This window comes from Theropithecus gelada, chromosome 16, assembly GCF_003255815.1.
Source record: "Theropithecus gelada isolate Dixy chromosome 16, Tgel_1.0, whole genome shotgun sequence".
Taxonomy (NCBI): Eukaryota; Metazoa; Chordata; class Mammalia; order Primates; family Cercopithecidae; genus Theropithecus; species Theropithecus gelada.
Genome location: NC_037684.1, coordinates 25,543,222 through 25,564,360, shown reverse-complemented (window position 1 = coordinate 25,564,360; position 21,139 = coordinate 25,543,222). Strand labels below are relative to the sequence as shown.

General features: G+C 41.2%; 1 protein-coding gene and 1 non-coding gene across 3 annotated transcripts in view; both read right to left on the bottom strand.

Moving 5' to 3' along the window:
• Positions 1-21,139, bottom strand: part of SKAP1 (src kinase associated phosphoprotein 1) — a 305,720-nt gene that overhangs the window by 57,237 nt on the left and 227,344 nt on the right. For both annotated transcript variants that reach the window (XM_025361855.1, XM_025361856.1), the window contains exon 5: positions 1,115-1,192. In XM_025361855.1, the coding sequence (XP_025217640.1) occupies positions 1,115-1,192 (78 nt within the window). The remainder of the gene's footprint in view (positions 1-1,114; positions 1,193-21,139) is intronic.
• Positions 9,651-9,757, bottom strand: LOC112610535. The gene has a single exon (XR_003116414.1). It is a non-coding gene; the product is annotated as a U6 spliceosomal RNA (small nuclear RNA).

Genomic DNA, 21,139 nt, shown 5'->3' with positions numbered 1-21,139 from the left:
TTTTTTTTTGTGCTGAGCCAATTTGCCTGTTGAGTGTTAAACCTGAGATGCCAACTCTAGTGGTACCTATTCTAATTAAATGAGTTAAAGGTCAAGAGTTGGGTTTGAAGGCAGAAGTGGTGGCTCAGGTCTGTAATCCCAGCACTTTGGGAGGCTGAGATGGAAGGTATGCTTAAAGCCAGGAGTTTGAGACTAGCCTAGGCAACAAAGTGAGGCCTTGTCTCCATAAAAAATAATAAAATATCCAGGCACAGTTGTGCACCTGTTGTCCCAGCTCTTTGAGAGGCTGAAGTGGGAGCAATTGCTTGAGCCAGGATTGGAGGCTGCAGTGAGCTATGATGGTACTACTGTATTCCAGCCTTGGTAATAGAGGGAGATCCCATCTTAAAAAAATAATAAGTAAATAAAAAAGGCCGGGTGTGGTGGCTTATGCCTGTAATCCCAGTACTTTGGGAGACTGAGGCAGGCAGATCAGTTGAGGCCAGGAGTTTAAGACCAGCCTGGCCAACATGATGAAATCCTATCTCTGCTAAAAATACAAAAAATTAGCTGGGCATAGTGGTGCACACCTGTAGTCCCAGCTACTCAGGAGGCTGAGACAGCAGAATCGCTTGAACCAGGAGGTGGAGGTTGCAGTGAGCCAGGATCACACCCACGGCACTACAGAGCGAGACTCAGTCTCAAACAACAACAACAACAACAAAAACAAAAAACAAAAGAGTTGGGCTTGTCTGAAATTTGAAAGTAGGCTGCTTCACATATGATATAAAAACTACCCAGTGGGAGCACACTGAGAGATAAGGACAAGAACACCATTCATTGATTCAATAAGTTTTATTAAGCACCTGTCACATACCAGGCACTGGGGATAGAGAGGTGAGCAGGATATAACCATCCCTATCTTGATGAAGCTTATGGTCTACTCAAGGCTGGGACATCTCTCTTTAGCCTACACACAAACACCAGATTCCTTTCCTTTCCTTGCATTACTTTTGCCTTGTATCTGCCTAGCACAGTACCGGGCACAGAGAAGGCACCCAATATGTTAGCTTTCTTTTTCCTCACTTCCCTTCCCTTCCTGGAATGTTCTGAAATCTGTGGGTCTGACCATTACCTTTGCTTTTCTTCTCCAAGTATCCTTGCTTGATTATGTTATCAAGTTCTTGAGCTCCTTTTACGATGTCTTCCATTCCTAAAAGGACCAATGGCAAAGTGCTTTATTGAAACCTGGCAAAATTTTCATTTATTTAGGCTACTTTAGATAATTCACATTAATAACAGAGTACACAAGGGCAATTGCTTAAACACAGTACAAAATAAAACAATTTCTATATGATTGGAAGGAAAAGTAAATTTTCTTGCTTTTTCTTTCTTTTTTTTTTTTTTTTTTGAGACAGAGTCTTGCTCTGTCACCCAGGCTGGAGTGCGATGGTTCTATCATGGCTCACTGCAACCTCTGCCTCCCAGGTTCAAGCCATTCTCGTGTCTCAGCCTCCCAGGTAGCTGAGACTACAGGCATGCGCTGCTACACCTGGCTAATGTTTTTTGTATTTTTAGTAGAGATGGGGTTTCACCATGCTGGCCAGGCTGGTCTCGAACTCCTGACCCCAAGTGATCCGCCCACCTCGGCCTCCCAAAGTGCTGGGATTACAGACGTGAGCCACTGCACCCAGCCAATTTTCTTTCTTTTCAATTATATCTAATGCTAAAATTGCTTAAAACTATCTAAATATACATTAATTTGTAGTAGGTGAGGTAGCCTAAATATGTACTGATTGGCAGGAAAAGGACCCCAGAAAATTAAGAATTTTTTTTTTTTTTTTTTTTTTTTTTTTTGAGACAGAGTCTCTCTCTGTCACGCAGGCTGGAGTGCAGTGGCGCGATCTCGACTCACTGCAAGCTCCGCCTTCCAGGTTCATTCCATTCTCCCGCCTTAGCCTCCCGAGTAGGTGAGACTACAGGCGCCCGCCACCATGCCTGGCTAATTTTTTCTTTTTTTGTATTTTTAGTAGGGATGGAGTTTCACCATGTTAGCTAGGATGGTCTCAATCTCCTGGCCTCGTAATCTGCTCACCTCGGCCTCCCAAAGTGCTAGGATTACAGGTGTAAGCCACCGCGCCTGGCCAAAATTAAGAATTTTTTTATGGATATAAGTTCCAAATTGGATAAACCTCACTGAGATAATCAAAAGTCAAATGAATAACCGCCAGCACAGACAGCTTTAATGAGTAATAGACTCCACCATAAACATAGTCACCTAAGAGGGAGCAATAAACACACACTCAATTTTTTTTTCTTTTAATAAACAGCCACCTCTGTGAACATAAATTTTTTAAAGTTCATACAAGAAGGGCTATGCAAGCTGAACTTAGCAATAACTGCCAAATCCTGATTTCTTAAAAGTATGGGAAAGAGGCCGGGCCCAGTGGCTCACCCTGTAATCCCAGCACTTCGGGAGGCTGAGGCAGGCAGATCATGAGGTCAGGAGTTCGAGACCAGCCTGGCCAACATGGTGAAACCTCGTCTCTACTAAAGATACAAAAAATTAGCTGGGCGTGGTGGCGCACACCTGTAATCCCAGCTACTTGGGAGGCTGAGGCACGAGAATTGCTTGAATGCGGGAGGCAGAGGTTGCAGTGAGCCGAGATCATGCCATTGCACTCCAGCATGGGCGATAAGGCGAGACTTTGTCTCAAAACAAAACAAAACAAAAAAGTATGAGAAAGAATCTAAGAACTGTAGAAGGCTTCACAATACCCTGAAATTTACATCAGCCTTTAATCGTATGCTGCTAACATTCTTGGCTTTCAATTAGCCTGGTTAGGTACAAATTTATTGAGAAGTCAAGATCCTAATCCATCTTCCTCCACTGGGGTTTGTACTTACTTCACAGAAGGGAGGGACAAAGGATAGAGACAAAAAGGAATTTACTTCTCAAAAAATAAAATGAAAGAAGAATGAAAAATAAAAGCCTCTTTTAAGAACACACTCTACATTTCTTAATTAGGCAAAATGAAGGTGTATAACTGTATATTTTTAAACGAAGAATGTTGTTTTTACCTAAATCAATCTGGCCTGGTATATGACAACATAAAAAACTCAAGGATAGAGTCCAAAAACTCGCCAGCCAAGCAAATAATTATGCTGAACCCCCTCTGACACTCTGTAATTGGATGTCCCTGGTACTCCCAATTCTTAGTCCTTTAATACCTGTTTTTCTCATTATTCGGACCTTGTGTCTTTTGTTTAGTTTCTCAATTCATACAAAACCACACTCAGGCTGTCACCAATAATTCTATATGACAAATGCTCCTTCTAACAACCCCACAATATCATCCCTTACCCAAAAATCTTTCTTCAGTCTAATCTCTCCCACTCTAATCCCTAATCCCGCTTGAAGCAGCCCTGAGAAACATTGCCCATTATCTCTCCACACCACCCCCAAACATTTTTGCTGCCCCAACACTTTACCACTATTTTGTTTTATTTTTATTATTAATATAAGAAGACAGGAATGTCAGGCCTCTGAGCCCAAGCTAAGCCATCATATCCCAGTGACCTGCATGTATACATCCAGATGGCCTGAAGCAACTGAAGATCCACAGAAGTGAAAATAGATTAACTGATGACATTCCATTCCATTGTGATTTGTTTCTACCCCACCCTAACTGATCAATGTTCTTTATAATCTCCCCCACCCGTAAGAAGTTTCTTTGTAATTCTCCCCACCCTTGAGAATGTACTTTGTGAGATCCACCCCATGCCCCTAAACCTACAAGAACTCATGATAATCCCACCACCTTTGCTGACTCCTTTTTCGGACTCAGCCTGCCGGCACCCAGGTGAAATAAACAGCCATGTTGCTCACACAAAGCCTGTTTGGTGATCTCTTCACATGGGCACGTGAAAGAGAAGGTAATTGGGCTAGTGGTATTTTAGCATTTACTCCTTTTAGTCCCAGAACCCAAATCTCTTTTGGATTGTCTTAAATAATTTATGAAGCAAACCAAGTACAAAACAAAGTAAGGCATGACTACATATGAATCAACTGGGCCACCTATACAGTATCTTGAGAGTTATGATTGAAATAACTTTTTTTCAAACAATTGTTTTTTGAACATTTCTTACAGTAACATTTATTCAGTGGTGGCTATGAGCTGGCACTTTGCTCAGTGCCTTTCCTACTTTTTGTTTTAAAATAACATCTATGACAATTTAAAATGCAATCAAAATTACATTTTACTTTAAAGCTGTTTCAAGCTTAGTTATAGAAAGGTAGATCAGAAGAGCCTCTTTTTCTGTTTTTAAGTGTGTCTATGTGCCAGATTTTTTATCCAATTGGTCCTTATTGTTAACCTCCTTATTCATGAACTACTTTCATTTGTGTGTTTCACAGTTAGCAAACTATGTGGTTGCCATAAATCCTTTTAATCCATCTCAGGGTGCACGTGTAAGATGAACAGCAGCAAAGGAAAGTTCATTTTTCTAGGGTTCTTTCATTTCTCCTACCCCTCTGGAAACAACCTCCAAGGAAACAGTAGCAGATTCTACTGAGGGAGAGGCATTGCGTGGGGAGAGGACCAGTTATAGAAGAGAAGGCTCTCTAAGTGCTGTCAAAAAATTGCTCCTGGGGAGGCCAGGTGTGGCACAAACCTGTAGTCCCAGCCACTTGGGAGGCTGAGGTAGGTGGATCCCTTGAGTCCAGGAGTTCAAGGCTGCAGTGAGCTGTGATTGAACCACTTCACTCCAGCCTTGAGTCCAGGAGTTCAAGGCTGTAATGAGCTGTGATTGAACCACTTCACTCCAGCCTGGGTGACAGAGCGAGATCCTGTCTCTTAAAAAAAAATTCCTCCTGGAGGCCTAAAAATTAAATGAAAGACATAGGGAGATGAGGAAAACATGATCCCATAAACCGTGAGTTTCCATCTCTTCTTCCCACAGGTTTTTTTTTTTTTTCTCTTTTCTTTCTAAAGGTCTTGTTAAACTTAGAGACACAGCTCCTTGTTAAAGATGCCAAGAGTCTGAATCATAAAAGACATGTTAAACGTTCTATTAGAATTCAAACCTCCTTTTTTAATGCAAATTTAAATGCCATTTTATGGAACATCTATAATTATGAAAATAGGAAGACATTGCCTCGTGTGCAGGGAGAGTCTGTGAGTATGAATATTACATTAATGTGCCCACACCAGCTCACTGATCCTGCTGGCAGGAGCATAAAAAATGCTTGAGTGAAACTTTTATTTAGATGTTAAGACTCCAGGCCCCAGCGGGGTGACAGAGACAGCCCCTGTGAGTTGCCATCAGAGAGAGAGCTTGAATTGAATTACCCAGGGGGGAGGAAGTAGTGATGAGCACTGCTTCGCTTATTTAATTTCATTTACTTTCAGTACATTATCAGCATGAGGCTTTTCTCTCCCCACCAACTGAAACCCAAGAATGCCACCACCAAGAAAACAAAGATATAATGCAGCAGAGATGTAACTCGAAGTCACTAATTCTAGGAGACAAGGGACAGCACCATCACCACCTTCTCTCCCCAAGAGTCAAACTCAGTTTGTTAAAATTGTATACTGAAAGAGTTGCTGAATTTTTTCTCTTTGTCATTCACTAACAAGATTCTGAAAAGGAATATAGCTGGAAACAGTTTTTTATATCCTGTGTTTTTGTGTGTAGTCAGTAAGATGTGTTATGTTGCTTTCTTGCTTTCTTTCTTTTTTTGAGACAGAGTCTCACTCTTGTTGCCCAGGCTGGAGTGCAATGGTGCGATCTCAGCTCACTGCAACCTCCACCTCCCGAGTTCAAGTGATTCTCTTGCCCCAGCCTCCCGAGTATTTGAGATTGCAGGCATGCACCACCACACCCGAATAATTTTTTGTATTTTTATTTTTATTTTTATTTTTATTTTTTATTTTTTTGAGACTGAGTCTGGCTCTGTCGCCCAGGCTGGAGTGCGGTGGCCGGGTCTCAGCTCACTGCAAGCTCCGCCTCCCAGGTTCACGCCATTCTCCTGCCTCAGCCTCCCGAGTAGCTGGGACCACAGGCGCCCGCCACTTCGCCCGGCTAGTTTTTTTTGGTATTTTTTAGTAGAGACGGGGTTTCACCGTGTTAGCCAGGATGGTCTCGATCTCCTGACCTCGTGATCCGCCCGTCTCGGCCTCCCAAAGTGCTGGGATTACAGGCTTGAGCCACCGCGCCCGGCCTTTTGTATTTTTAGTGGAGATGGGGTTTCTCCATGTTGGTCAGGCTGGTCTCGAACTCCTGACCTCAGGTGACCCAGCTGCCTCAGCCTCCCAAAGTGCTGGGATTACAGGCGTGAGCCACCGCACCCAGCCTATGTTACTTTCTTATTCATTAGACAGAATCTGTATTGAGGAACTCTCTAGACTGGTTTCCCTATGGGCAGTGGGAAAAAATGGGATTATAGGCTAAGTTTAGAATGTCTATGGAAAAAAAATTGGGAAATGAGGTCAGATCAGTCTCTATTCTACTAATTGTCTTCTATGTACAAGGTACTGTGTGTTGAGTCCAATAACAGAGTTGTTCTCAATGTAGTTGACTCTGAGCTCAAGCTCATTAGCTCCACGATCTATCTGACAAATCCAAACAACCAAGATGGGAATCCACAGTGGCATGCAAGGTACCTCCTCTTTCAGTGTCAGTGCAGGGTCCTACTGATCAAGAACTAGTGATCCTGAGAATGCACAGTGTTAGCCATGCCATGGGGTGATGAGGCAGGAATCTTGTATGCCTGAATCCACACCTACTGGTAAATGAACAGATCTGCAGAGAGCTACTTAATGCATAATAGAAAGTATGTAAAATATGCTTTAGAGGATGATTATAAAAATAGGAAGAAGTTGCAAACAATTGTATAGGTTGCTATTTTAAGGCAAACAATTTATATTTAAGTATACAATTAAAAAAAGAAGCTTTTTGTTCATCACCTGAGAAAAGATATCACTACCATCATGAAAAAATAAAAATGATTTTGATTTATTGAGAATAAATGGCCCTCTTGGCTAAGTCTAAAGGTGTATTACATTATATCAGCACAAAACAGAATTACATTAGGGTCATAATCTCTCTCTACCACTACACTTAACTAAACCTCTCAGAACAGCCCGTATAAAGAAAAGATTCACTTAGCTGAAGGATATGGGGCCATAAAGATAAGATCAACAGAGAAGTGTGTTACCCAGAAGTAATGGCCACCCAACTTTCATGGCAGATGAAGATAAAAGAAATTCTCAGATATCTTTCTCTTCATCTAGATTCCTTTAAACCCTTGTATCCCACCCATATCCAACTCTGCAATAAAAAACGACAGGATAGGATTCCATCTCTCAATGCTAAACATGACTCTTTAGTCAGCTATGCACAGCAACAACAATGGGGACCCTTTGGAGTGTGATACATTTCCATAAAGCAGTCAATAAAAAAGACACAGGAGCTTATGTGAGTCATGGCCTATTTAACCAGCTGCGTTCTAGCCCACTGAGAAAAGAGAATTGGAGAAATCAGTTGGCAACACCAGAGCACAAGGCTAATAGCACAGGAGGCCACATAATTTCCACTGCAAAAAGGCTGCAGCCCCTGCAGAACAAACCAGGTGCCCACTAACTTTCATTATAGGCAGTTGGCTTGGTCTCTTGCTAAATCATCCTGAAAGGAAAATAAATAATTTTTTAAAAAACATCTTTTGTTCAAATCGTTCTCCTATTAAATTATGGACTTCTCCCATCCTCCCTCTTCCTTTTAATTCAAGTTCTTTTCAACTGTTTGAAAAAGGGACCTAACCAACTTGAGCCTAGAGACTAATAGCTACCAGGGGTGAATTTCAGATAGGGTGAAGTTTAACAGGTTCCTTAATTAAAGTACTCACGTAAAAAACCCAGGGATTGGGTGCATGAGATAGGAGAAAATTTAACATTTGAAGGCTGGGAATGGGCAAATTCCACCTGTAATTCCAATGCAGTCACAGATGGCTGGTGTGTGTGCATCTGCAGACATGTACAAAAACACACGCTTTAAAATGCCTCAAATGTACTGAGGTGAGGAGGGTATTGCAGATAGGTTGGGGAGGGGGTAGTTTTCTCTTGTCTGGTGACTGTGGATTTCAAATCTGTTCATTAACCTCTCTTTTGTGCATTTGATTTCTGTGGCCTTCTTTAATAATTTCATTACTGCTTTTCCTTAGCTTCTTACTTTTCTGGGTTACTTTTTTGCCTTCTTCTCAATTTTCAGGAACCAGTCAATAAATGATAGTTTGTAGTGTCTGGCAGGAAGTGCTCATCTTCTGATACTAACAAGGAAGTTGTTTTCCATGACTATTCCTTGATTAGTCCCTTGAACAGGCATATATAATTCTTTAACTTCTGTGGTTCCATGTGATATCCACATATCCATGTTATACCACACACTTTTCTTGCATTGTGTTTCACTTATAAAGGAATTTAGCTCAACATATGAAAGGTGAAAAATTCTAAACCATTAGTAATAGATTTAGCATCTAAAAGTTTCAAAGATATAGAAAGCTCTCAAACAGATGGCTTTAAACTAACTGAATGGAACTGTTCATGGAGAAATAAATTGGACAACAGATGAAAGGAAGGGAATGAACACAACGTACTTAATCAAGTTCTTCAACAAGCTGTGATGTAAGAAGCTAGGAAACAAAACATGAGCAACTGGAGCTAGACTAAAGGACCCCAGAAAAAGGTAGAAACGACACATTTGTAGTTAGCAAACCAACGCAGAAGACAACTTTCATGAGACCTCTATAGACTCATGTTACTCTTCCAATTTTTGAAGTTCTTTTAAAAACACCAGTGAAACCAGGTTACAGAAATCTGTGGAGAAAATCCTGTTACACTGAAGACAAAAAAACCTCTGAGGTTCTAGGTCAGTAGTACTAAGAAAAAAAAAGCAGATAATAAACAAAATAATTAAAATGAATATGCTTTAACAAAAATGGCCCCCCAAAACCCTAACCAATTTTTAATTCATCAGCATTGTATCAAGCATTTTTACATCTAAGTCCCACAACATCCCTATGAGGCATGTTTTATTATCATCCCCACTTTACAGACGAGGAAACTGAGGTGTAATGAAATGACATGACTTGCTGAAGGTTGCTCAGTTGGAATAGCCTATGCTCTTTCCAATACGCTGAGCTTCAGACATGCACAGAAGTGGATGAGGAAAGATTGGGTCTTCCCATCTCACTCCCCCACAAAAAGAGACCCTGTTTTTTGGAAGGAGAAACAGGCGTGATGTGTGGTTATTCTATCTCCTGGTGTCAAAAAACTATTTTAGTATCTATATTTATTATTTATTTTTTACGAGTAAAATGAGCAGGTTTTATTTTTATGTTTTTCAGCTTTTATTTTAGAATCAGGGGGTACATGTGTAGGTTTGTTACAAAGGTATATTGTGTGATGCTGAGGTTTGGAGTATGAATGAATCTGTCACCCAGGTAGTGAGCACAGTACCCAATAATAGTTTTTCAACCCTTGCTTCCCTCCCCACCTCCTCATGTATTTACCCAGTGTCTATTGTTGCCACATTTATGTCCATGTGTACCCAATGTGTAGCTCCCACTTATAAGTGAGAAAATGCCAGTATGTTTTCTGTTTCTGCATTAGTTCAAAAACATGGAATGCTTCACAAATTTGCATGTCATCTTTGCTCAGGGGCCATGCTAATCTTCTCTGTGTCATTCCAATTTTAGTGTATATGCTGCCAAAGTGAGCACTCTTACTTTTAAATGTACTAACTGATTAATCTTTGGAATTGCCTCCTAGGGCAGATCTATGTGAAACCCAAGAGGTCAACAGAAAGTCTCAGAATGCAATAAAAGGACACACGAGTTAAGTACCTATAAGAGGACACAGCCAGAAACTCTCAAAAAATGCTGCTTGGGACTGGGCGTGGTGGCTCACACCTGTAATCCCAGCATTCTGGGAGGCTGAGGTGAGCAGATCACGAGGTCGGGAGTTTAAGACCACCCTGGCCAGCATGGTGAAACCCTGTCTTTACTAAAAATACAAAAAATTAGCTGGGCATGGTGGTGCACACCTGTAATCCCAGCTACTTGGGAGGCTGAGGCAGGAGAATTGCTTGAACCCAGGAGGTGGAGGTTGCAGTGAGCTGAGATCGCACCACTGCACTCCAGTCTGGGTGACAGAGTGAGACTCTGACTCAAAAAAAAAAAAAAAAAAAAAAAAAGCTGCCTGGTCACCAAGGTTTGTAAGACCTCTTATGATGCAAGGGTGATCATCTAGAAAAAGGAAACCCTGTTCCAGTGTAGGGCTCATGCAGAAATTTGCAGAAATCTTGGGCATGATTTGTTTACTCTTGAAGGAAGAGGTTTGGGTTTGAAAAGGAAGAAGATTTTTCCCAGCACTTCGGGAGGCTGAGGCAGGCAGATCACTTGAGGCCAGGAGTTTGAGACCAACCTGGCCAACATGGCGAAACTCAGTCTCTACTAAAAATACAAAAATTAGTGAGGCATGGTGGTATGTGCCTGTAGTCCCAGGTACTGGGAAGCCTGAGACAGGGTTGCTTGAGCCTAGGAGGCAGAGGTTGCAATGAACTGAGAGTGCACCAGCCTAGGTGACAGAACAAAACTCCAAACAAAACAAAAAACAAACAAACAAGCAAAACAAACAAAACAAAACAAAACAAAAAAGGATTTTAAAGTCAAATATCCAAATGGGTTTCTTTTCATAAAGTATTCCCTCAGTAATGCCAAGCCACAAGCTAACTTACAGAAACCATGAGTATTCATGGAGGATGAAGAACCCTCTCATTACTACAAAGGGGCAACACATGCTAATTGTCTAGGAGACCTGTGGTCTTGCAAGATGCTCTCTTCCACATCTTCACTTTCAGTGGGATTTTACTTATAAGAAATGAAAGTGTTAGGAAAAAGCCCTTCTAACTCCAAGCATGGTAACTTCAATGCACTAATGATAGCATCTAAATAAATGGTAATAATCAACACTTTCTGGTAGGTATCAGGAGTTCATCTTAAAGAATGACTAACTATAATAATCCATTGCTTCTCAATCATGAAACATTGGTGAACTTTGATCAGTTAAAGGACAGAGATTTTGAATAATTTACTTTTAGAATAAGAATGGGTTTAAAGTTTTTCTATAACAATACCATTCACTGCATTCTGATACGCTTTCTTATAGGGAAAAGTCAATCAAAAATAACTTATAGCTTATCCTATGTATGCTACAGCCTATAGTGATGAAATGAATCTAATGTACTATCATAATTGTGGCATCATGAATTCCCACAGTGCTTTATTTACTTGAAAACAAATTGTGTTCCTTCAAAACCATGAGTGTTCTGTGGTAGTGGGTTAAGCATATGTGTCTTTTGATTTTATCAATAACACATACCCATAACCCAACATCCTCAGCTTCGTTTTTATCCTAAGAATCCATCCTTAATATAGAACCACAAAAGACCTGAAGTCTCTTTAGCAGCTAAGCCACAGTAAGTGGCAACAGAGCAAAGTGGGAATTCTGATACAAATTAAGGCAGCAATCCTTCAAATGGCCTCATGATTCTAAAAAGGAGAAGAGGATTTTAAAATGCCAAATTGTCTTTTTACAAACCTTGCAAGATCGATGTATTCCCCCTGAGTCAGATCACCATTATACATGCATCACTTGAGAGCCTATCTTTAAAAATGAATGATGAAATGTCATTTTCAGATCTGTTTATTTACTATGCCACTGGGCCACTGGACTGTGATAAGAACACAGAGAAAAGGAAATAAAAAGAAAAGAGCCTTTCCTGGGTTTGGAATCACTTTTTAACCGGTTCACCAAACTGTGGGCAGAAGTCATCTTTCTAAAACACAGATCATGTCACATTCCTGCTTAAGTCCTGTAATGGTTTTTTATTACCTACAGGATGAAACTCAAACTCTCCAGCATACAAAAACTTTTAAGTGCTTGGTCTCTTCCTACCTTCCAGTTTCATTTTCTCCCAACTTTGTCACCTCCCAGTACTCCAGCAATAATAAGGAACAGACTCTGTCCTATGGAACATGCCATGCACTTTACACTGCAAGGTCTCTGTGTATTTTGTTTTTCCTGTTTGGAACTTCCTCTCTCTACTTCCAGCTGCCGAACTGGGAGTGCTCCTTCAATTCAAATGTCACATCCTCTTTGAATCTTTGATTCCCCCATGTAAAATTAAATACTCCCTCTTCTGTGCTTCAATAGCATTTTCTAGAACATTTTTATAGCACAGTCTTGGCTCCCAGGGACCCTAAATCTTTTCCTCAATGTGCTCCATTCTTGCCACTTTGCTTGGGTTTCCTTAAGACCTTAGGAACAATGTAAAACTGCTAGAATCTTTGAAAAAGCAAATAGAAAAAGGGCTATTCCTGGGAAAAGAACTGTAGTTGTGGACCTGGGTACAAGGCAATAGGGAGGAGGGTAAAAATGGATCTTGCATTCATAGGAAAAGAGATGACACCATGGAAGAAATTAAGTGAACAGAACATTATAGTAGCCTCCATCTCCTGGGTTCAAACAATCCTCCTGCCCTCAGCCTTCCAAGTAGCTTGGAGTACTTGGTGTGCACCGCCATACATTATAGTACCTGGATTAAAACGGGGAAACAAAGAAGTTGCATATTAGATTCTTCTTTGGTACATATAAATGGGGAAACAAAGAAGTTGCATATTAGATTCTTCTTTTGTGCCTATAGCTGTGCACGTAGGGGGATGTGCCAGGGTTTGCATGGCAATTGTCTAGGTAAGAAGAGTAAGAATTAGATTGAGAAGGAAGGCTGGGCATGGTGGCTCACGCCTGTAATCCCAGCACTTTGGGAGGCTGAGGTGGGCAGATCACAAGGTCAGGAGTTTGAGACCAGCCTGGCTAATATGGTGAAACCCTGTCTCTATTAAAAAAAAAAAGCAAAAAAAATTAGCTGGTGTGGTGGCGCACACCTGTAATCCCAGTTATTTAGCAGGCTGAGGCAGAATTGCTTGAACCCTGGAGGCAGAGGTTGCAGTGAGCCGAGATCGTGCCACTGCACTCCGGCCTGGGCGACAGAGGAAGACTGTTTAAAAAAAAAAAGAAAAAAAAAGAATTAGATTGAGGAGGAACTGAAACATGTGAATAGCTGAGCCCCATCACAAGATTGGGCCATTCTTTTTTTTTTTTTTTTTTTTGAGTTGGAGTTTCACTCTTGTTGCCCAGGCTGGGGTGCAATGGCGCAATCACCGCTCACTGCAACCTCTGCCTCCCAGGCTCAAGTGATTCTCCTGCCTTAGCCTCCTGAGTAGCTGGGATTACGAGTGCCCACCACCACGCCCAGCTAATTTTTGTATTTTTAGTAGAGACGGGGTTTCACCACGTTGATCAGGCTGTTCTTGAACTCCTGACCTCAGGTGATCCAGCCACCTCAGGCTCCCAAAGTGCTGAGATTACAGGTGTGAGCCACCGTGCCCAGTCCTGGGCCATTCTTTAATCAGTTGTTGAACTGATATGGAATTAAGAAGGATCTTTCCCTTAAATATACACAATACACTGTAAGGAGTGTGGTATTAATTATTTATTTTCTGGAAGCCTAAAGAAAAGCTGCCAGTGGGAAATCTGGTCCCTTTCATAGAGGGCAGTGCAATTCATTATTTGTATACTTGTTTCTCTTTTTATCCCCAGGGGCCTCGCACACGCAGTAGGTACCCAATAATGTTTGTTTTTTTTTTTTTTTTTGAGACGGAGTCTCGCTCTGTCGCCTAGGCTAGAGTGCAGTGGCCGGATCTCAGCTCACTGCAAGCTCCGCCTCCCGGGTTTAAGCCATTCTCCTGCCTCAGCCTCCCGAGTAGCTGGGACTACAGGCGCCCGCCACCACACCCGGCTCATTTTTTGTGTTTTTAGTAGAGACGGGGTTTCACCGTGTTAGCCAGGATGGTCTCGATCTCCTGACCTCGTGATCCGCCCATCTCGGCCTCCCAAAGTGCTGGGATTACAGGCTTGAGCCACCGTGCCCGGCCCCAATAATGTTTGTTAAACGGAACTGAAACCACTTCTAGCCTAATAGGACTTGTGATCTAGGAATGCAATATGGAAGTGAATATTTGTTAGTCAAACCATTTTCATTTAAGTCACTGACAGTAATTTTTGTTCTTCTTTAATCTTAGGGTTGGTATCATACAAAACAAGAAAGTAAGAAGAGGCAAGGAAAGGAGGATTTTCCCAAGAGAACAAGGAGGAAGTGGGGGTGCAGAAGTTAGCTCGTATGACAGCACTGAGAATGAAAGATAGAGGACCAAAAAGGATTTTGGAGAAAAAATTAGAATAAATGCCATGAACCTCAACTGGAGAGAAATAAATTTCTCTCTCTCTCCTTCCTTCCTTCCTTCCTTCCTTCCTTCCTTCCTTCCTTCCTTCCTTCCTTCCTTCCTTCCTTCCTTCTCTCCTCCCACTCTCTGTCTTCGTTGCTTCTTTCCTTCCCTCTTTCCTTCTTTCCTCTCTCTCTCTTTCTTTTCTGAGACAGGGTCTTGCTCTGACACCCAGGCTGAAGTGCAGTGGTGCAATCACGGCTCACTGCAGTCTCCATCTCCTGGGTTCAAACAATCCTTCTGCCCTCAGTCTTCCAAGTATCTTGGACGACTTGGTGTGCACCGCCATACTTGGCTAATCTATTTTTATTTTTGGTAGAGACAGGGTCTTACTATGTTGCCCAGTCTGGTCTTGGACTCCTGGCCTCAAGCAATCCTTCCACCTTAGCCTCCCAGAGTGCTGGGATTATAGGTGTGAACTACCACACCTGGCCAAGAAATAAATTTCTGAGTCACATGTTACAGCCTGATTGGCACACCAATTCTGTTTGCCTTGGACCTTATCTATCTCCAGAACAGGGTTCAGAGGAAGCCATAAACAGGCAAAGGACTGAGCCAAATGAAGAACTGATTACTCTTTAGGAAAGAGCTATTGATTCCAACTTCTGAGCTATAGACTTTGAGTGACTGAGAATGTGGCCACTGATAGTGTTTCCTCAGTCTTGTTCTTTTATTTCTCTCCTGGAGAAATGGCATTTTCTTTTTGGACTTTTACATTTAAATTGGTTTGCATCCTGTGAGCAAACATCCTATGTGTGTCTGAGCATTTAATACTGTTAATGGTGAAGGCTACATGGAGATTAGTGTGACAGACTCCTGATGTCTCTATTTTAGTTACCATCCAAAGCAAAAGATTTAAGGAGGAATCAAATGATAACAATTTTGCCCTCTCTATGTCTCTCCAGTAAAAGACATTCAGATATCATCAGAGTACTGCATTGAGAAAACTTTAAAAGCAAACACAGCAGAAAATACAAAAGAAGACTTAGGAACTAATTACCATGATTCTCTGGGGGTATTTCAGGGTGGGTGATCTAATGAGAACTCTCACACCCCATCAGGAAGAACTTGATGGGAAAGCAGTGATCTTAGCAATGTGGCTTTGACCTGGTATGTATTATCTCCTGGTCAAAGGGCCACTCCCAAGCCAAGCCTCACCCTCAGACAGCTCCATGGGTGTCCCTGTGCAGCAGTATGGGCTCAGAGACAGAAAAATGGTGTTGGCTATGATAAGTTACCTTTAAGGCAAAAATCACCCTACCTTAAAAAAGAAGTTACAAATTCTAGATTTAAATCTTTCTGGATTCTTCTGTTTCATCTGACAAAACTCAAGCAAGTTTGAAGTCAAACTTTGCAAGCAAAAAGAATTAGGAAGGGAAAATGAGGGTGATGTTTCTAAACCCAAAATTTTCCAACCAAATCACCAAGTCTGTAATTGCAAAATAAAAACACTAAATCTCAATATCTATTTGCACAGCTCATTAACTAAGGGCTCACACTCAGCAAACGGGGAAAAAAAGGAAAAGAAAAAAACTTCAGTACCAAACACATTTGGAAAGTTACTATAGAGACCTATATTTCCCTTGGATCTAAACTAGACCCCACCACATTCTGCGGCACTGTGGTTGGATGCATCTATTTGTCTGTCTGTCTTTATTGCTTATTTAGCAAGTAGCAAATCGGGACAAGGCAAAGCATCTTTTGTCAGACCATGCGGGAGAGAGAAAGAGAACATTTCTTTCCCCACTGAACATTACGAACGTTATGGCAGGCACTCGACCTGCTCTGCTACTGGGACAACATGATTTACAATGTGAAAAGGGAAAACCTAAATCACCAAGTAATGAAAACATTAAAGTTAATGCATCACAAGTGAGGAATTTATTACCATTAACTCCAATAAACAGTTATAAAACACTCGTCCTTTCCTGTCCATGCACAGGGACACAGACACTGGACTTCATTAAGCTCAACTTTCTTTTCTTCTTCACTAGACCAGTCATGTGTGTTTGAACCAACCACCATTTATTGTTAAGTGGACTGGCTCATTTTCCAGGACTGTAGAAAGCTGAAGGCACATCCATTCTGCTTCACGGCACTTGGTATAGACGGATGAAATAGCAAAGTTTAGAAGACATGCAGTTCGGTATTGCTATATAAGTTTATTTAAGTCTCTAAAATGTATGTCTGACAAAAGAAGAGTAGCTCTTTCGAGCAGCCCTCCTCATAGGCAGGTATATAAGTAATAATGCCTGGTGAGGAGGGTGGCATATTGGATGCCAATGCACGTCAGGTGCGTTTAGCTGAATAATTTTTCGCTTGTTATTGTTTGGTATAGCACCTTGGAAGCCTGAGATGGAAACCCATTTCCTTCTATCATTTTTCTCTGTCACAGGGGCAGAGAAGTTTATTACCTTAAGGTTGTTCCTGAACAAAAGAGGCTGCACATATTGGATGGCTAAGGTAGATTGGTTCCAGATTCATTTGTTTTCAAGGAAAAAAAGAACTAAAGTGTCTTTTTGAAAAGCTACTTCTAATTGTGGAATTGCCTGGGTGTTACAAAGCACATAGGAGAGGCAGCATGAAATTCAGGCTTCCCTAACCGAATAGTTACAACAGTAACACGATAACAGTAATACTTTACATTTGGATAACACTTTATTTAGTGTTTATAAAATGCTTTCACATATGACACCTCCTTAATTCTGATCTCCTTCATTCAGACAGAAAGATCTCACCATTCTAGCCTTCCGAAGCTGAAACAGGCTCACACAGTTGGGAAGAAGAAGAATGAAGACATAAACTCAGTTTTTTTTTGTTTTTGTTTTTGTTTTATGAGACGGAGTTTCACTCTTGTTGCCCAGGCTGGAGTGCAATGGCATGATCTCAGCTGGAGTACAATGGCGCTATCTGAGCACCTCCCGGGCTCAAATGATTCTCCTGCCTCAGCCTTCTGAGTAGCTGCGTTACAGGCATGTGCCACCACACCCAGCTAATTTTTTTTTTGGATTTTTAGTAGAGACGGGGTTTCACCATGCTGGCCAGGCTGGTCTCGAACTCCGGACCTCAGGTGATTCCCCGGCCTCTACCTCCCAAAGTGCTGGGATTACAGGTGTGAGCCACCGTGCCTGGCCAAAACTCAGGTATTTTTAAGCTCCAAATCCAGTTTTTTTTTTCCTTTTGTTTTGGCTACATCATGCTATACATTTTATCTAATGTTATGTTATAGTCCTAACTATAAAGTCAAGATGAAGAATGCTTTAATTCTATATTTCTCAGTCCAAATTCATGATTTTTAGGAACCCCATTCTGCTAAGAATCGCTACAGTAACTATACTACTAAATGGAGCCATTATGCCTGGGAGTTGTCCAGGATATTCAGCCTTAAAATGTGATCTGATCGTTGGCATTACCAGAGAAGAGACAGGCACCTGGGCTGTATGAGGTTCACAGGGATGTTTAGCCCCAGACATTGAGTGTGACTACTGGACTTCTATGGGTCAAACTGTGTAGAGCACATGAAAGGAGGAACAAGAATAGCTCTGATACAGAATCTGAGCAGTACATCCCACATTACAAAAGCTAAGAGTTCCTTAAGACCAACTACTAAAATGTTGTATGATTTAAGATGGTAGAAATACTTGTCAAGGAATCAATTTCTTCCTTCCTTCCTTCCTTCCTTCCCTCCTTCCTTCCTTCCTTCCTTCCTTCCTTCCTTCCTTCCTCCCTCCCTCCCTCCCTCCCTCCCTCCCTCCCTCCTCACAGGGTATCACTCTGTTTCCCAGGCTGGAGTGCAGTGGCTTCATCTTGGTGCACGGCAGTCTCCACCTCCCAGGCTTAAGCAATCCTCCCACCTCAGCCTTCCGAGTAGCTGAAACTACAGGCACGTGCCACCATGCCCGGCTAATTTTTGGATTTTTTGGTAGAGATGAGGTTTAGCTATGTGGCCTAGGCTGGTCTAGAACTCCTGGGCTCAAGAAATCCACCTGCCTCGGCCTCCCAAAGTGCTGGGATTACAGGTGTGAGCTACTGCGCTTGGCCAAGGAAATCTTAAATAGAGCAAAAAGATCAAGAAAAGGAAACCAGAAAAGATAAACAGTATTAGAACACAGAAACAGAGGGAAGGACATTATCAAAGAAATAATAACATTTCTCAAAATGATAGGAATCTTTTGATTGAAATGGTCCTCCATACACCCGGCATATGAAAGAAAAGGGACTCATATATTGGAAATCACAGTGATATTTCAGAACAGAATTCATAAAAAGAAGATCCTAAAACCTTCTGAATCAGGGGGGAGAAACAAGTCATACAAAGAATCAAGAATCAGAATGGCACTGAAATTCTCCACAGCAACAATGAAAGCTGGAAGCCAGTGAAGCAAAGCTTTCCAAGTTCTAAGGGAAAATGATTTCCATTAGCATTCTCACACCCCAACTAACAGTTAAGTGTAAAAGTAGAATACAGAGGTTTTCAGACATTCAAAGTCTCAAGAAATTGACCTCCCAGGCATCCTTTCTCAGGATGCCACCACAATATGTGCTCCATTAAAATGAGTGAGTTTCACCACGAAAGAAGGTGACATTGGGTCCAGAACGTGGTGCTCTGATGAAGGAAAGGGATGAAAGGGAAGTCCCAGGATGACAGCTATGCAGGAGGCCTGAGAGCAGCCAGTCCAGAGTGGGGAGGAGGATGGAGATCTCCAGGAGGAGGAGATTCTCCAGAAGCACAAATGGAACTGATGAATCATCTGGTGTGTTTGACCATGTGGAAAATTACAATTCTGCAAAGTTTGGAAAGAATTCGGGATGGTGACTTAGAAAACTATGCAAATGAAAAAAGTCAAGGCATTTGCCAACTCTAGGAAAAACAATAATTTTTTTTACATTTACTGGTTTATTATAAAGGATATTACAAAGGATATAGGTAAAGAGATGCATAGGGCGAGGTATGGGGAAAGGGGTGTGGAGCTTCCATGTCCTCCCAGGCTATGCTACCCTCCAGGAACCTCCACGTGGTCAGTTATCTGGAAGCTCTATGAACCCAGTCCTCTTGGGTAAAAAATGAAGAGGTATTTTTTTTATTACCCCTTGGTATAAAAAATAAAGAAATAAAATTTAATTATACAATTTTATAAGGGTTGACAGTAAGTAATACTTATGTAGTTAAATAACATAAATGCTAAATATTGATTAACTGAAAATTATGATATAACCACACTGGAAAGATCAAGAATGGGGAATTGATGGCTGGGATGGAATGGGAAAGCTAAATCCTCCCCTACCATAATAAAAAATCAATAGATAATGTCTGAAATTGATAAACTAAAAAAATAGCTGTATAATCATATTATTTAGAAGTGTGGAAGAGACACATCAGAATAGATGAAAAAGTTAATTTTTAAAAAATGGAAAGGGGTTGCCTCTGGAAAGCAGAACTCCAGGGTGACTGCTTGTAGTATTATTTGATTTAAAAAAATTTTTTTTGGAAATGGGGTCTTGCTATGTGGCTGAGGCTGGATTCAAACTCCTGGGCTCAAGTAATCTTCCCACTTTAGCCTCCCAAGGGACTACAAGTACACACCATTGTGCCTGGCTTTGTTTGATTTTTAAGAACTATATGCATACATTATTTTGATAAAAATAAAAATAGAAAATTTTAAAAATAGTTTTTCAACTATTTCACAGTAAAGCCATGTCTCCATATTTATATAATGATGTCCATTCTGAGTGGCTGATTACACAACATTCCTAAGCTTGATATGAAAGTACATGGCAAAGGAATCCAGAAAAGAAAGAACAAACCAGTTTAGAATAAAGAGAAACAATGCTATTAAAAACACTTGCACAAGTTGGGCATGGTGACTCACGCCTGTAATCCCAGCACTTTGGAGGCTGAGGCAGGCAGATCACCTGAGGCCAGGAGTTCAAGATCTGGCCAACATGGAGAAACCATCTCTACTGAAAATACAAAAATTAGCCGGGTGTGGTGATGCATGCTTGTAATCCCAGCTACTCAGGAGGCTGAGGAACGAGAATTGCTTGAGCATGGGAGGCAGAGGTTGCAGTGAGCCGAGACTGTGCCACTATACTCCAGCCTGGGCAACAGAGGAAGACTCTGTCTCAAAAAGAAAAAAAAAAAAATTACACAAAGTTATATCTGAATTAGATATTGTCTTAAGAATACTTTAATAATCTGTAGTCTTTATGCAATTTTAAGACTCATTTACAATTCTAATATTGTACTTTATACCATATGTCTAATTTGCCTAAGCTCTTCCTACATTGCAAGGGGACCCACAAAAACAGGAGGTCTCTTTCCACTGGAAAGCTGCTTTATTTCATAAGTAATAAAAGGTATGGAATCCCATTATGAAATTCGGGGTCAGAAGCCCAGGGTATAAACTTGGGTTGCAGTTGACAAAGTATTATTGTATTACTGGGCATGACCAGAATTTGATCAAGTACCTGTAGATCAAATCAAATCAATAAAAATTTATCTGGAACCTACCACGTGGGAGGTTTTGTGCCAGAGAGCACAGAATTCCTAGAATGTCCTAGAATGACTTCAGATCAGCACAAAGACAGAGACAGCACAGACATGATTTTAATTTATAGGGTTGGAAAGGTACAAGGCTATAAAATAGGACACCTGTTGTCTTGCATTTATGTTAAAGGTTTCACCTTTTTAAAAAACAATCAGAAACACATAATCATTAGTCTTGACATAAATTATACTTTAGATTGGGAGTGGAAATC